Source organism: Onychostoma macrolepis, chromosome 03, assembly GCF_012432095.1.
Source record: "Onychostoma macrolepis isolate SWU-2019 chromosome 03, ASM1243209v1, whole genome shotgun sequence".
Taxonomy (NCBI): domain Eukaryota; kingdom Metazoa; phylum Chordata; class Actinopteri; order Cypriniformes; family Cyprinidae; genus Onychostoma; species Onychostoma macrolepis.
The window spans coordinates 4,428,830-4,444,965 of record NC_081157.1 but is presented as its reverse complement, the minus strand read 5'-3'; the positions used below and the strand labels follow the sequence as shown (position 1 = coordinate 4,444,965).

At 36.1% G+C, this 16,136-nt stretch overlaps 1 protein-coding gene across 1 annotated transcript; it reads right to left on the bottom strand.

The window, feature by feature from the left end:
• Positions 1-345: 345 nt before the first annotated feature.
• LOC131534015 (zinc finger protein 271-like) lies at positions 346-16,125 on the bottom strand. The gene is made up of 4 exons (XM_058766587.1): positions 15,769-16,125; positions 12,999-13,712; positions 4,599-4,961; positions 346-3,839 (listed from the first exon to the last, which is right to left on the bottom strand). The coding sequence occupies exons 1-4, from the start codon at positions 15,917-15,919 to the stop codon at positions 3,034-3,036; spliced, it is 2,034 nt and encodes a 677-aa protein (XP_058622570.1). The 5' UTR covers positions 15,920-16,125; the 3' UTR covers positions 346-3,033.
• Positions 16,126-16,136: the final 11 nt, after the last annotated feature.

Sequence of the window (16,136 nt, the reverse complement as noted above, 5' to 3'; positions counted from 1 at the left end):
CAATCTATATTATAGGTCTATAACTTTTTTAGAGGCACAGAAAGACAAACGTTTGCTGAAAATGCACAATACATAATTCATTATGTACATTAACAACGATTCGGGACAAATTTAATGTAATTTAATCGAAAACTATGTGAACGTGGTGCGGTAAAATGTTACCTAAAAGCTTTCCTGTAGCTCAAATAGTAGAGCATGGCGCTAGCAACGCCAAGATCATGGGTTCGATTCCCAGGGAAAGCAAGAGCTGATAAAATGTAAAAACTGTAATGCAATGAATGCAATGTAAGTCGCTTTGGATAAAAGCGTCTGCTAAATATGTAAATGTTACGTATATATTGATTATTAATTTAACCAACCCTTAAAATCATTAAATGCTTCAAAATGCAGACTGTTAATGAAATCGTTGTTGAAACATTTGCACTTACAAATAAAAACAACATAATTGCATAATCAGTGAATACTTGTACAAGGTGAATTAAGGTACGTGAGTATACAATTTTATTCAGATACTTCACATATAAAACCGCTGACTCGTTAGGTGCAGTTTTCTCATTGAAATCATACGATTTACTCTGAACTCAATAGAATGGATGGGAGCACAAGGGCTTCTCTATTATAGCTCAGTGGTGTAAACTCATAATAATGTATTACTACGGTCACATGGATTTCAAGACATCATATTTTCTCTAATATATCACTTTAACTGCGAGAACTTACTTTCATAATCCTCGGAAGTCAAACTCGATCGAAAATAAGATTACATTAATCACACGGCCCTAAAGTACAAGAAAGACATCACTTCTGGATTGCAAGATAACAAAAATGCTTCATTGAAGAATGTCTTGATATTATCGCATGTAGAAATGGTTGGCAAGATACAGTTAGCTTGATATTTATTTACCAATGATAAATTGTAAGTGTATGTCCTTAATTTCCCCAGCATCAAAAGCAGAACAGCTAACATTAGAGCTTATCGATACTACAGTTTTTCGTAATGTAGCCACAGGGCTCAGGTACCCATCCATACTAACAAGCAGGGCTGGGGAGTAACGAAATACATGTAACAGCGTTACGTATTTAAAATACAAAATATGAGTAACTGTATTTCGTTATAATTACATTTTAAATTCGGTTACATCCGAAACGTGATTACTTTGAATTTTAATGTAATTTCTTAATTTAATATTTATATAAACAGTTTGGGGATTTTAACCAATAAGGCAACTGATTCTCCGTTGAAAAAAAAAAAACTGCGTGCAGCAGCCTGTTCATTTAGCAGCTCGTAGTGCGAGTGCATACGCTCATCACGACACATACAGTAAATGGATGACACAACAGAAAGCCATTCGCGTAATGCATTTCTCTTGTGGAAATACAAAGACTATTATATAAATCTGAAAAAGGTAACGTAACATCTCAGTGCAGTGCAATGCCTACCTGCAACAAAACTTCTATCAGCATCGAAGGATACAACGTCTAATCTCAAAAAGCATCTTGAGGGAAGTTGATCTTGATGTTTGAAAAATTGTATCCAGTAACTCGTTTTTCTATTTTCTCATATTTTGAGTGTTGAATGATTATGTTTAATATTTCTAAGAATTTAATTGAAAACTGACACCGAATTCTCCTACATTTCACACTTTGCATTCAGTTAACAGATCCATACGAATTAAGCATTAAATAAAAGTTTATAAAGTCAAACGATAGCTTTGTGTGTCTTTATTCATTCGAAATGTTCTTGAATAGATCATCTTTGGCGCGGTAATGTGAGTTGATGATTCGATTCGTGCACAGATGATTCTTTTGAGTCAATCTTTTAAATGAATCATTTTGTTTAACAAAACCAGTGTGAATGGTTCACATTAAACTGGATAGATCTGGGGTATGTTTCCCAAAAGCATCGTTAGCGAACTGTGGTTGTTAAATTACATTGAACTATAACGACATTACTTGCGACCGTAGTTGCTTTGGGAAACGAGCCCTGTACATTTTGACTCAGTGATCGCTATATGAAGTAATCACTTAAAGTTTGGTCCATTCATTAAACAAATCTATTGTATAACTTGGAGAACTGTGCCAGTTGTTTTGGCCACTTTTATGATATGTTTGGCGTGTTTGGATTCGTTTTGAAGCTTGGAATGCAGCATGAAATAGAACGGAATCCCATTCATTGTATTCAAATATTGATTGGTAGATTTAAATGACATAACATTTTGTTGTTGTTGTTCATAGAAATGCTGTGGAAAACTGATGTTGTTAAAAAATGCAAAGAGAAAACATTAAATTAATATGTTCCTTTGTGTTATATAGCTTAAGTATTTCAAAGTATTCTAAAGCATTTAGATTAAGTTACTAAACCTGAGTAATCTAACGAAATACATTACTGATTACTTTTTAAAGCATGTATTTTGTAATCTGTAGTGAAATACATTTTAAAAGTAACCTTCCCAGCCCTGCTAACAAGAGAAGAAAATAAGGATCAATTACAAAGCTACATGACAGTATATTTTGCATCTGATTTACTAAATACATCTTAAGTGAAAGAATAACATTCAAATTAAAGCTCAAGTGTTACAGTCAATTCTTCAGCTTCCTGAACAAGAACAGTTTGGAAAAAGCTTCTACTTTCCTTCATGAAAGAGTAAGCTAACTACAAGTGACACATACTGTATGCAACATAAAACAATTGAACATTTTTTGAAACTCATAAGAAATCACAATAATATAATTTATATCATGAAGCAAAATGATACACAATAACTGGTAACAATAATTGTTTTGACATTTGACAACAGTTCTTTGGGGAGGAACTCCATCTTTGAGTTGATCTGAATCTCAGTTGAATCTGCTGGTTTTGAAGATGAACTTTATTCACTGTGAAAACTTTAGATAATGTTGCTTTGTCATGTCACTTGTAATGTCTGGTTAGGACAGATTTATCCAGATGATATCTTATTGCTTGATGCATTATTGTGTTGCATTTGGTGAGGATGTGGCACCGGATCTGAAAGAGCTGGATCTGAAGATGATCTACTTACAGTGATAGATTTTTGTATGACTCTGCAGGGAAGATAATTGACTGAAACTCTTCCCACATGCAGTGCAGTGATACGGTTTCTCTCCAGTGTGGATCCTCTCATGCGTTTTCAGATGTATTGACTGAATGAATCTCTTGCCACAGTATGAACACTTATAAGGTTTCTCTCCAGTGTGAATCCTCTCATGTGTTTTCAGAGATGTTGACTGACTGAATCTTTGGTCACAGTGTAGACACTTGAAAGGTTTCTCTCCGGTGTGGATCCTCTCATGTTTTTCCAGGTCTCGAGACACACTGAATCTCTTGTCACAGTGTGAACACTTATGAGGTTTCTCTCTGGTGTGGATCCTCTCATGTTTTTCCAGGTCTCGAGACTGACTGAACCTCTTGTCACAGTGTGAACACTTGTATGGTTTCTCTCCAGTGTGGATGCTCTCATGTGTTTTCAGAAATGTTGACCGACTGAATCTCTTGTCACAGTGTGAACACTTGTATGGTTTTTCTCCAGTGTGGATGTTCATGTGTACCTTAAGGTTTGCTGATTGTGTGAAACTCCTCCCACATTGATCACAAGTGTATGGTTTCTCTCCAGTATGAATTCTCATGTGACGCTCAAGACTTGTTTTGCCTGTGAAACTCTTTCCACACTGAGTGCAGGTGAAAGATTTCTTGGCTCCTCTTTTCTTTAAATCTTTCTGTTTGGTTTGAGAGCAACTCAAAGGTTTTTCTCCAGTTTTGACATGATTTTGCTCCTCAACTTCTCCCAATTCTTCGTTCTCCTCATTTTCTTCTATAAACTCTTAAAAAAAAACAACCAAAAAAAAAACAACAGAAACAGTTCATTTGTCAGTAACTTGAAAAACAAACTAATAATACAAAAATAAAAAATACACACACAAATGTGAAAGGACATAAAAGTGAACCCTGGTGTAACAGTTTAAAGACAATTTATATACTAAAATGTGTTCCTTTTAATGCAATTTTAGAAAATGATACATCCCTTAAGCTTCTCATGAATCATTTTTAAAATCTTACAGACACAAATACTATGTTTCTATAAGGAGAACTATTAAAAATGATTGCTCAGCTACAAACTTATCAAACATGTATTTTGTTGAAAAAAGTGTCCCTTATTATTTGCTCCATCTATATTATTCAGCAGCTCAAATGATTGTTTCAATTACAACAAACTAAATCTAAAACTTCTTGAAATTTTATAACTGTCAGTAAAACACTTTTGTAGTTGTAACACAGATTTATTAGATTTAATTTATATGCAGTGTTATTTTACATTTGATTATTCAGTTTCTGTATTGAATACTGTTAGACTTTTCTGAAAAATATAAAGCACTGTTTATTTCATTTGTATCTTTGTTCCGTTATATTTATCCATGTTTGTAATTTGTTTATTTGCTGATTTTGTTTTTTCATATTGCAATATATATCGCAGAAAAACTAAATATTGCAATGTGAGTTTTTTCCAATATCGTGCAGCCCTATTTGTAAGCCTAATGTACCACAAACAGTCATTAATGATGAATGAAGAATAAAGTCCAACCTCTTTGTTCCTCATGTTTTATTCTCCAAGGTTCTGGTTCGGGTTCTGGTTCCTCCTGTTTTATTCTTAAAGATTCGGGTTCCTCCTTTATTATTCTCCAGGGTTCTGGTTCCTCCTTTATTATTCTCCAGGGTTCTGGTTCCTCCTTTATTATTCTCCAGGGTTCTGGTTCCTCCTTTATTATTCTCCAGGGTTCTGGTTTCTCGCGTTTTATTCTGCAGGGTTCTGGTTTCTCGTGTTTTATTCTCCAGGGTTCTGGTATAATTATGTTCTCCTCACTCTCCTCTTTAACAAACACCATCTTCACAGCAGCAGATCTCAGTTCAGATGATACTCCTCCAGATATTCCTGCTTGCTTCAACACTTAGTCATGACTCTGAGGATGAGAATATTACAGGTATTTACCGACCTGATTCAAAAACTCAAAAGCCAGCACCACAACAAAACAATAGAGAGTGCAGTGAAACTGAACTTCTTCCTCTGAGGTTTAGTGGTGTTTGGTAAACTAAAGTATTTTAGCGCCACCCGCTGGACTGGAGTGTGAAGCAGTGAGAGGAGGGAAATAATACAGGGAAAATTATTTAGTGTGTCCATAAGGTGCGCTGATTTCTTTCTTTAAAAAAAGCCATCTGCACAAATAAATGAAAAGGAATTAAGATTATAGACTCGCCTGGTATTTGATCAGCATCAACAGTCTTCGTGTGTGAGGATTAGAGGAGAGAAACGAGCTAATTATTAGTCAAATATTTCATTGAAAATTACACAAGATGGAAATTAAGATAAGTGAAAACACACAACAATGGTAATTAAAAACAACAAGAATAAACAAAACAAAAAAACTAAATCCAAAATATTGATCAGGTTTAGCATGAAAAACAACATCCTTGGGTTATGTGTCTGTCCAAATATCTGGGACTTAAGACATACCTGACTATGTTTGCAAGGATATACTGATAAAGGATATTTATCCTTTCAAATTCAAAAAGACAAATCCACTTAGCAGTTGTTTTCTGTCCCAGCTTTTTATAATATTATCAATCTTTCAGTTTCTCAGGGGATGTTCCCATGTGCTTGGAAGTCATCTGTTATTGTGCCTATATTCAAAAGTGGCGATCCTCATTCTGTTAGTAATTATAGACCTATTAGTATTTTACCTATAGTCTCAAAGGTTTCAGAGAAATTGGTGGCTGCACAAATCACTAATTACTTAAATAATAGTTCTTTTGCTTTACATCCAATGCAGTTTGGTTTCAGAGCAAACTATTCAACAGAGATGGCAAATTGCTACTTCACCGAAAAAGTCAAGTCTCTATTGGATAAAGGAGGGGTCGTCGGGGCTGTGTTTCTTGACCTCAGGAAGGCCTTTGACACTGTAAACCACAAAATTCTTATTTCTAAATTATTTAGTTTTAACTTCTCTCCACATACTTTGAGATGGATTGAATCATATTTGTCAGGTCGCACACAGTATGTTAGTATACAGAATTATAAGTCAGCTCCCCTAAGTATATCCACTGGTGTTCCACAAGGATCTATTCTGGGACCTTTACTTTTTACATTGTACATCAATGATCTTCCATCTGTCTGTCCTAACACTAACATTCAAATGTATGCAGATGATACTGTAATTTATATACACGGAAGTAGTCGTCACAAGTTGCAAATGAGTTTACAGAATCCCTGAATCATGTTACAGCTTGGCTAGAACAATGCTGCTTACAGTTAAACATCTCTAAAACAGTGTGTATGTTCGTTACCAAAACTAAAAGTTTAAGTGTAGTGCCAGATGTATTTGTATCAGGGGAAAGATTACAAGTTGTATCTGAATATAAGTACCTTGGTGTTCTGATTGATTCCAAACTTTCATTTAAGGCGCAGGTTAAAAGGTCTGTGACCGGGTCAGATTTAGTTTATCAAATTTTAGATTTATTCGTGATTATATGTCGTCTGAGGCTGCTTTGATGTATATGCATTCCATGATTATTTCTCATATTACTTACTGTTTAACTACTTGGTCGCAAGCTAGCATTACTACTCTGAAACCATTAGAGTCTTTGTATAAACAATCACTAAAAACTCTTGATAAGAAATCAGTTCAGTTTCATCATTGTTCAATACTAAAAAAATACAATTTGTTAAGCTGGGATAACTTGATCAAATATGTACATATCTGTCTGCTATTTAAGACTATGCATAGCCTGACTTCACCACTAAAACAGTTTGTGAATATTAGAACAACTGCTCACCGATCTACAAGGGGTGGGGAAAGAGGGGACTGTATTATTCCTCTCAAAAGAAGTAATTTCAGTCAGTCTGTATTTTCAGTCAAAGCTGCAAGGGAATGGAACTCCATCCCATTAACAATTAGAAGTTTACATACTTTTGGTTCTTTTCAGTTTCATCTTAAAAAATGGTTACTGACAACTCAGCACTGTCAACATTAGTATTGTATTCTTGACAATAGACTTCCTTGCGCTAATTGCTCTTGGCTATGTTGCCTTCTCCTGTTGCCATCTCTCTCTCTCTCTCTCTCTCTCTCTCTAATTTACTTATGTTTTGTATTTTTGTAGCGATTTTGTTTGTGTGAATTTTAAGTTTTTTTTGTTTGTTTTTTTTTCTCTCTCTTCCGTTACTCTCTCTTTATATGCTGTGTATCGTATGACGGTTTGTCTTTGTTTTTAGGGTGACGTTTTAACATTCTGTCAAGGGTCTACAGATGTAAAATAGCCTTTTGGGCTAATTCTGGCACATTTACATTTATGTTTATTAATGTGCATTGCCCCTGTAAATAAATAAATAAATAAAAATAAATAAAATAAATAGAAGCAATCAGACCATCGAGAGTGCAGCAGTATACAAGTGCCATGACAAGTCTCAGTTAGGCCAGCACAGTACACGTAGATAGTTTTTTTTCTTTTTAAGAATAGGTAGGTGTTCGTATTAGTTGGTCAGGTGCTGGCGGAAAAGATGTGTCTTTAGATGATTTTTGAAAATGGCTAAAAACTCAGCTGTTCGAATTGAGATCGGGAGGTCATTCCACCAGCTGGGCACAGTCCAGGAAAAGGTCCGTGAGAGAGATTTGGTACCTCTTTGTGATGGCACCACGAGGCGTCGTTCACTTGCAGAACGCAAGCTTCTGGAGGGTGCATAAGATTGAACTAGTGAGTTTAGATATATTGGTGCAGTGCTAGTTGTCGTCTTGTAGGCAAACATCAGTACCTTGAATTTGATGCGAGCGGCTATTGGTAGCCAGTGTAACCTGATGAAGAGAGGGGTAACGTGAGCTTTCTTCGGCTCATTAAAGACCACTCTGGCTGCTGCATTCTGGATCAGTTGCAGAGGCTTGATAGTACATGCGGGAAGGCCTGCCAAGAGCGCATTACAATAGTCCAGTCTGGAGAGAACAAGAGCTTGGACAAGGAGTTGTGTGGCTTGTTCTGACAGGAAGGATCTAATCTTCCTGATGTTGTATAAGGCAAATCTGCAGGACCGGGCAGTTGTAGCAATATGGTCTGTGAAGGTTAACTGATCATCGATCACAACTCCAAGGTTCCTGGCTGTCCTGGAAGGAGTTATGGTTGACGAACCCAGCTTTATAGGAGAAGTTGTGGTGAAGTGATTGATTGGCTGAGACCACGAGCAGTTCTGTCTTGGCAAGGTTGAGCTGAAGGTGATGATCTTTCATCCAGCTAGAAATGTCACTCAGACAGGCTGCAATGCGAGCAGCTACCGTCGGATCATCTGGTTGGAATGAGAAGTAGAGTTGAGTATCATCAGCATAGCAGTGATAAGAAAAGCCATGCTTCTGAATGACCGATCCTAGTGACGACATGTAGATGGAGAAGAGAAGTGATCCAAGCATTGAGCCTTGAGGAACCCCAGTAGCAATGTTACTGTAGTTCTAGACTAAATGTGAACGTGCATTAATTCATCAAAATGTTTGTGGTGTGCCTTCTATCAGTGTCTTTGCAAATCTACACTATCACTACAAAACGACAGTGACTAACCTTATTCTTTTGTCTCTATACATAAACAGTGTTGGGGAAAGTTACTTTTGCGTTAAAATATTGTGTTACTCCCTAAAAAAGTAACTAATTATGTTACTTTTTATGGAAAGTAATGCATTACATTACTTTTGCATTACTTTTTAAATATGAGCAGGGCTTGATTGTTGTGACAGAAGAAGGTTCAAAACTCTTCAGCAATAAATAAACAATGAAGCGCAATTGTTAGTTTATCTAAAGTAATTTTTGCTTATTAGTATGGTTCAACTGGATTGCCAAAGGTCAGCAGCAAAGACATTGGTTAATAAAATGAGATTAGATACATTGGTGTTGTTTAACATATTTAATTATTGCAGATTTGCATCATATTTTGAGTTTTCATTTCACTGTTTTAATTCATTTTGATGAATACTAAATCAGTTTTTTGCGAGTGGGATGAATGAATGCATGTTCACATGTAGTCTAGAACTACAGTAACATCATGTTCACAGCTCACACAACGCCTCTGTATGTCTGATTTCTCCCAACATGGGGACAGGAGAACTGTCAGTCAATAAATGGGAAAAAAGTAACTGCCGTTACTTTATTTAAAAAAAGTAACTCAGATATTTTTTTGTAAATTAAAAGGTAATGCGTTAATTTACTAGTTACTTGAAAAAAGTTATCTGATTACGTAACTCGTGTTCCTTGTAATGCGTTACCCCCAACACTGTACATAAAGACACATTTGCATGACTGAGCGAACATATTCGCCTGATTTTGTAAATGTGGCCAATTACATTGCATTAAGCACCCATTTTGCAACTGTCTGTAATTTAAATTAATAGCTTACACTCACAAAATGAGGATACAATAGCAGGAATAAGCCTTTTAATGAAAGTAAAGGTCCATATTTAATGAAATTGTAAATTAGATGAAAATGTTAAGATAAAATAAAAAGTTTAAAAGATTGTTGATCAATTTTGATTTGTACATACACTATTAAATCCATATATTTAATTCTAATGTCACAAATAATAATATCAAGGATGACTGGATTTTACATGTATTCATTAATTTTGTGGGTTTGGCGTAAAAAACTTTTTTTTTACCTGTGTCCTCCAAACTGACACACAAATGAGGTTAAAGGGTTACTCCACCTCAAAATGAAAATTTTGGCGTTAATCACTTACCCCCATGTCGTTCCAAACCTGTAAAAGCTTCGTTAATTTTCTGAACACAATTTAAGATATTTTTGATGCATTCTGACAGCTCTCTGACCCTCCTATAGACAGCAATGTAATTAACACAATCGACGTCCAGAAACGTAGTAAGGAGATCGGTAAAATAATATTCAACCATAATTTTACGAAGCTATGAGAATACTTTGTACGCAAAGAAAACAAACATAACGACTTTATTCAACAATTTGTCTCCTCCGCATCACCCTAGCGCCATTTTGGAGAGTATCAGAGAGCTGTCAGAATGCATCAAAAATATCTTAATTTGTGTTCTGAAGATGAATGAAGCTTTTACGGGTTGGAACAACATGGGGGGTAAGTGATTGATAACACAATTTTCATTAAGAACTTCATTCATTCATCAACTCCACACAAGGTGCAAGGTGCAAATACAGTTGGAGGCCAACCAAAGTGTGCATTTTACCGCCGTAGGTACCGCCGTCGCCGCGTCTGCGAGGTGCATTTGCAACTTTTGACCGCCTAGTGGCGCTTTAACCACAAGTTATCAAGTGAAAGCATTAAATGAAACACATTTTAGCAAGTAGCCGTCAGCTTTGCCTAGCCGATGTGTTAAATTTGACGGCTGCAGTCGGCGGAAAATTAAAGAAAAACACTAGTTAAAATATTTAATATTCACAGAAATTTAGTACTGATGAAGTTATGTGCGTTTCTTAGAACGAATTCAAGCAGGATAAATGTCAAGCCTATGAGCCTGCGCTTATATTTATTATACCATATTTTAGATTTGAAACATTTAGCGTGTACAGTATTATTCATATAATATGCATCGTGTTGAGTATACTAAGTTTCGTATTTATTAAGTCACGTTTCACGTACTACATTGTATTTTGCAGAATAACAGTGAATTCACGTCTTTAGCCCGTACTGATCTCTCGGCAGGGGTGTGCGATATATATCGTCTGTGATCACATTGTAATTGTTGTTTTAACGATGTGGGATTTGACATTATCATGTATATCACAAAAACCAAACAAAACACGTTAATACATTAACGTTGCGTGATGAAGATTAGATTAGTGCCTGTGTGCATTTACAGTGTGTTTTTTCCCTGCATTATTCAGTCTTTAACAGTTCAATAAACAAGATGCGTTTTAGACACATTACTGTCTGTTTTTGCTCTATTTCGCCAACAAAAATCATTCATATAAAAAACTTTAGGAGCCGGCTGTCCACGCTAGTCCTTAAGATACCAGCACAATAACACCGTCAGCAAAATATTGTCTAATTATCATTATCGATAAAATCCCAGAAAATATTGCACACCCCTATCTCTCAGTTACGTAAAGTTATTGAACTAAATTATTTTTATCTCACTTTATGATGAATATATGAAATGTATGAGACATGAGGAATACGTTTCTGCTATAACTATTTTTTTGTTCCCATTAGTGTAACCCACCATTGCTAGGTCTGATAACGAGGCACCATTTTTCACATACGAATTTCACAGTGAGTATTTAACAGTAGTTCTTATTGGATATATGTTTATTCCATAGTAGTGTCAAATACTATTAGATGTCATTTGTGAGGAGTCGCTTTATTGAGTGCTGCCATGAAACATGGCTCGGTGTAATGTAGGCTGCGTATTGACATTGCTATTTTATACTCTTTTTTTTTTTTTTTTTTTTACGGAGTACAGATCTATTGGAGAACCACACAATTGTAATGAAAATGGGAATTCTTGAAATAGTAAGCAGCAGCAGTTGCACTTCAAGGGCCCTGTCAAGTGTGCTGAATGTCTCCGTTGTCCTGGAAGAGGAGGTGGTGCTTGACAACCTAGAAGAATTTGTAAAAGCATTTATTGTACTTTTTTTGGATTATTGTATGCACTCATCCTGGAGTACAAGAAGGACTTAAATTCTGTCATTAATTACTTACCCTCATGTCGTTCCAAACCCATAAGACCTTTGTTCATCTTCAGAAAACAAATTAAGATATTTTTGATGAAATCCAATGATGAAATTTTTTATGAAACAACGTTCTTATTGATGTGGAACGACATGAGGGTAATTAATGACAGAATTTTAACCTCAAAGAACCTCTTATGAGTTTTTTTTTTTGGCAAACATTTGAAGTGTAAGATGCAGTTTCATGATCTCAATGTACCTCTTGTGGTTTTTTTCTCCATTCTGTCACAGAGCGAGTTTTGGTTTCTTGCCGCTGTCGCCTCTGGCTTGCTCAGTTGGGGACACTTTAGCGATTATCGCCGATTTGGTTGCACAGATACTATTTAAACTAAACTGAGCTAGACAATGACATCTCTGAATTCAATAATGAAATGCCTTTCACTGAAAATTGAGTGTTTAATCTTATCATTATACATTACTGACACTCTATCTTTCAATTTGATACTGTTAAGTGCTTTGACACAATCTGTATTGTTCAAAGCACTATATAAAAAAAGGTGACTTGAAACACAAAAACGAAAATTTAAATAAAATTGATATTTTATGTTTTGTAAATTCTTAACCCTTCTCCATTCTGCAGATATTGTTGCTTGTTTGTGCATTGCAAATCACAGAAAGTCTACAAAATCCTCCCAAAACCTCGGGTCTTTTTTTGTCATGTCCATAACCCATAGATTTCCCAAATATAAAATATAAAACACATTCATAGACGGTTGCTTTTCTGATGTCTGGACTCTGTTTTCAGAGTTCAATATATGTTAATGAATACCTTCTGTGAGAATTTATATTTCAGGTTTACATTTGTATTGCCAAAACGACTGCAGCGTTGCTGCGTACAATTAAAGCAGTGCAAAACTGAAAATAGCACAATGCAGCATATAAATTAAGAACAAACCCTAATTATAAGACAGTTGAACATAATATGACACTCATAAGAAAACACAAGAAATTTATATCACGAAACAAAATGTTATACAAGAATAAAACTATTTGAGGTTGTTCTTTGGGGAGGAACTCCATCTTTGAGTTGATCTGAATCTCAGTTGAATCTGCTGGTTTTGAAGATGAATATGGACTTTATTCACTGTGAAAACTTTAGATAATGTTTCTTTGTCATGTTGCTAGTAATGTCTGGTTAGGACAGATTTATCCAGATGATATTTTATTGCTTGATGCATTATTGTTTCACAATTGCTGAGGAGTCAGCATCAGATCTGAAAGAGCTGGATCTGAAGATGATCTACTTACAGTGATAGTTTTTTGTATGAATGTGTAGACCAGATGAATGATTGAAACTCTTCCCACATGCAGTGCAGTGATACGGTTTCTCTCCAGTGTGAATCCTCTCGTGTCTTTTCAGGCTTCCTGACTGACTGAATGTCTTGTCACAGTGTGAACACTTATAAGGTTTCTCTCCAGTGTGGATCCTCTGGTGCAGTTTTAAACACTTTGCTGAAGTAAAAGCTTTTTCACACTCAAAGCACATGAACTCTCTCACACCAGAATGTGTTTTCAGATGTTCTTTCAAATTTTCTGGACGTGAAAAACTCTTTCCACACAAATGACATGAATGTGGCTTCTCCTTTGTATGAACTCTCAAGTGCTTCTTCAGGTTTGAAGGCCTCGAAAATGTTTTGCCGCATTGATCACATGCATGCAGTTTTTCTTCAGTGTGGATGAACATGTGTCTCTTAAGGTTTGCTGAGTTTGTGAAACTCTTCCCACACTGATCACAAGTGTATGGTTTCTCTCCCGTATGAAATCTCATGTGAATATCAAGACCACATTTGCGTGTCAAACTCTTTCCACACTGAGTGCAGGTGAAAGATTTCTTGGCTCCTCTTTTCTTTAAATCTTTCTGTTTGGTTTGAGAGCAACTCAAAGGTTTATCTTCAGTTGTCACATGATTTTTCTCCTCAACTTCTCTCAATTCTTCATTCTCCTTGTTTTCTTTAATCAACTCTAAAAATGAAAGTAAAAATGGTTTATTTTCAGCAACTCGTAAAAAGCACAGAAATGTGGACATAAAAATGAAACCTGATATAAAAGTGTAAAGTAGATCATTATTACACAAAATGTTTTTTTATGTTTTATGTAAATTATCCCTGAAATTTTTGTCATGAATGAGGTACTCTGATCTTCCGCGGTCTCCGGCGTGGGAGACGGGCGCTCTAACAAGGAGGCTAAAGGCCACGGCCTCTAGCATCAGTTGCTAGAGCACCTCTTGAGATCAGGGGAGTGAGGTTTTACCTGCACAGCACTTACCCGCTGGCCTCTGCTACACTCACCCCCCTAAACCTCACTCCCATCCGGGTCACGGCACCAATGTTGCAGTCCTACTCGTCTCGCTCCGAGTGGGATTCGAAACGCGGTCTCCGGCGTGGGAGGAGGGCGCTCTGACAAGGAGGCTAAAGGCCACAGTTTCTGTAGGAAGAACTATAGAAAATCCATGTTTCTATAGGAAGAACTATTAAATATGTTTGATCCACTACAAAAATGATCAAACAATGTTATTGAAAAAAGTGCCTAGTTCATAGAAAGTGTTTCTTATGGCTCGTTTCCACTGGAAACGGACATAATTGCGTACCGTACCGCTCATTGTCAGAAGTTGTGAATGGTACCAAAATAGCGAACCGTACCGTAACACTTTTTTGATACCCTTCCGTTGGGGTACCTAGCACAGCAAAGGGTACCAAAAGGGTGGAGCTAAACTAAGCTTGATTGGTTTACTAGAATCGTCACTTTTGTGTGATACAAGGGGATAAAGCTCCTCCTTCACTCGTTCCGCTCTGTCCGTGACTGTTATTTACATCATTTACATACATGGTCTCATGAATCTATGATTTGTTCCTGGTCATATCATTTTGGCTGAACACAAAATTATGTTTAACTTTATATGTGAGCCTGGACCACAAAACCAGTCTTAAGTCGCTGGAGTATATTTGTAGCAATAGCCAAAAATACATTGTATGGGTCAAAATGATCCATTTTTCTTTTAAGCCAAAAATTATTAGGATAGTAAAGTAAAGATCATGTTTCATTAAGAGATTTTCTAAATTTCTTACAGTAAATATATCAAAACTTAATTTTCGATTAGTAATATGCATTGCTAAGAACTTCATTTGGACAACTTTAAAGGAGATTTTCTCAATATTTAGATTTTTTTGCTCCCTCAGATTCCAGATTTTCAAATAGTTGTATCTCAGCCAAATATTGTCCGATACAACAAACCATACAATCAATGGAAAGATTATTTATTCAGCTTCAATTGAGACATCTCAATTTCGTTTCGTTTTGTACTTATAGAATGGCTATTATTGTTCATTAAAACTGTTATTTAACAAAAAGAGGCAGAGTTTTGCTTTATCGCCGATCGCTACTTTCTGGCATACACCACACCTATCGAGTAGCTGGATCAGGGTGTTCTGTCCCGAATCGTACCGTACCGTACTGTACTGTACTGACCCGTACCACTCGGTGGAAACCAGCCATTACAGGCTCCAGACTAACATCTGAGAGCAGTGGCACCAGACCCAGTAAGATCTACAGATGGTAAAAGTAGCTGTATACGGGGGACCTTAGCAAATATAATTTTCTATCACCGTTTGGTCCAACAGTGAAGGAAAAGGGCAGACAAAAGAGATTAAATATTTCATATTCATGCCAAGGTAACATTACACCAAGTACAGTGTGACAAATGTACATTAATTATTTTTAGACAGAAAACAGGTAAAGCTTTGCCCCACAAAATGTTTGAGATTACACTAATGCAAAAACAAAGAGAATCTGATGTGTCTCACAGGCTCCGAGTTAAACAGTTTTACGATTCAAAAAGCAATGAGTGAAAATATAAATCTTCTCGTCAGTTCTATCGCATTTTTAAGACCTTTGAAAGGTGGATTTAAGACTTATTTTTTACATTAAGGAATGTAAAACTATTTAAGGATCTGCAGGCACCCTGTTAAATCTTTGTTAACACCACAAACTCATTAAAGATGAATGAAGAATAAACACCAACCTCCTTGTTCCTCCTGTTTTATTCTCCATGGTTCTGGTTCCTCGTGTTTTATTCTCCAGGTTTCTGGTTCAGGTTCTGGTTCCTCTTGTTTTATTCTCCAGGTTTCTGGTATAATCATGTTCTCCTCACTCTCCTCTTTAACAAACACCATCTTCACAGCAGCAGATCTCAGTTCAGATGATACTCCTCCAGATATTCCTGCTTGCTTCAACACTTAGTCATGACTCTGAGGATGAGAATATTACAGGTAACGTTACTGATCTGATTCAATGTTGTATCTTTCTATTTAGAAATAGTAGGCTACATTTCAACTAACAGTTTGTAGCATCACGAGATAACAACAGAGAGCTCTGTGAAACTAACCTTCT

What these genes read in the sequence shown, in the direction of transcription:
- LOC131534015 (XM_058766587.1), bottom strand. Translation starts at nt 15,919, where the DNA reads ATGGTGTTTGTTAAAGAGGAGAGTGAGGAGAACATGATTATACCAGAA. An exon ending in TCATACAAAAAACTATCACT is followed by an intron (nt 4,962 to 12,998) that starts GTAAGTAGATCA and finishes GTCATGACTAAG; the next exon opens with TGTTGAAGCAAGCAGGAATA. An exon ending in AAAACATGAGGAACAAAGAG is followed by an intron (nt 3,840 to 4,598) that starts GTTGGACTTTAT and finishes TTTTTTTTTAAG; the next exon opens with AGTTTATAGAAGAAAATGAG.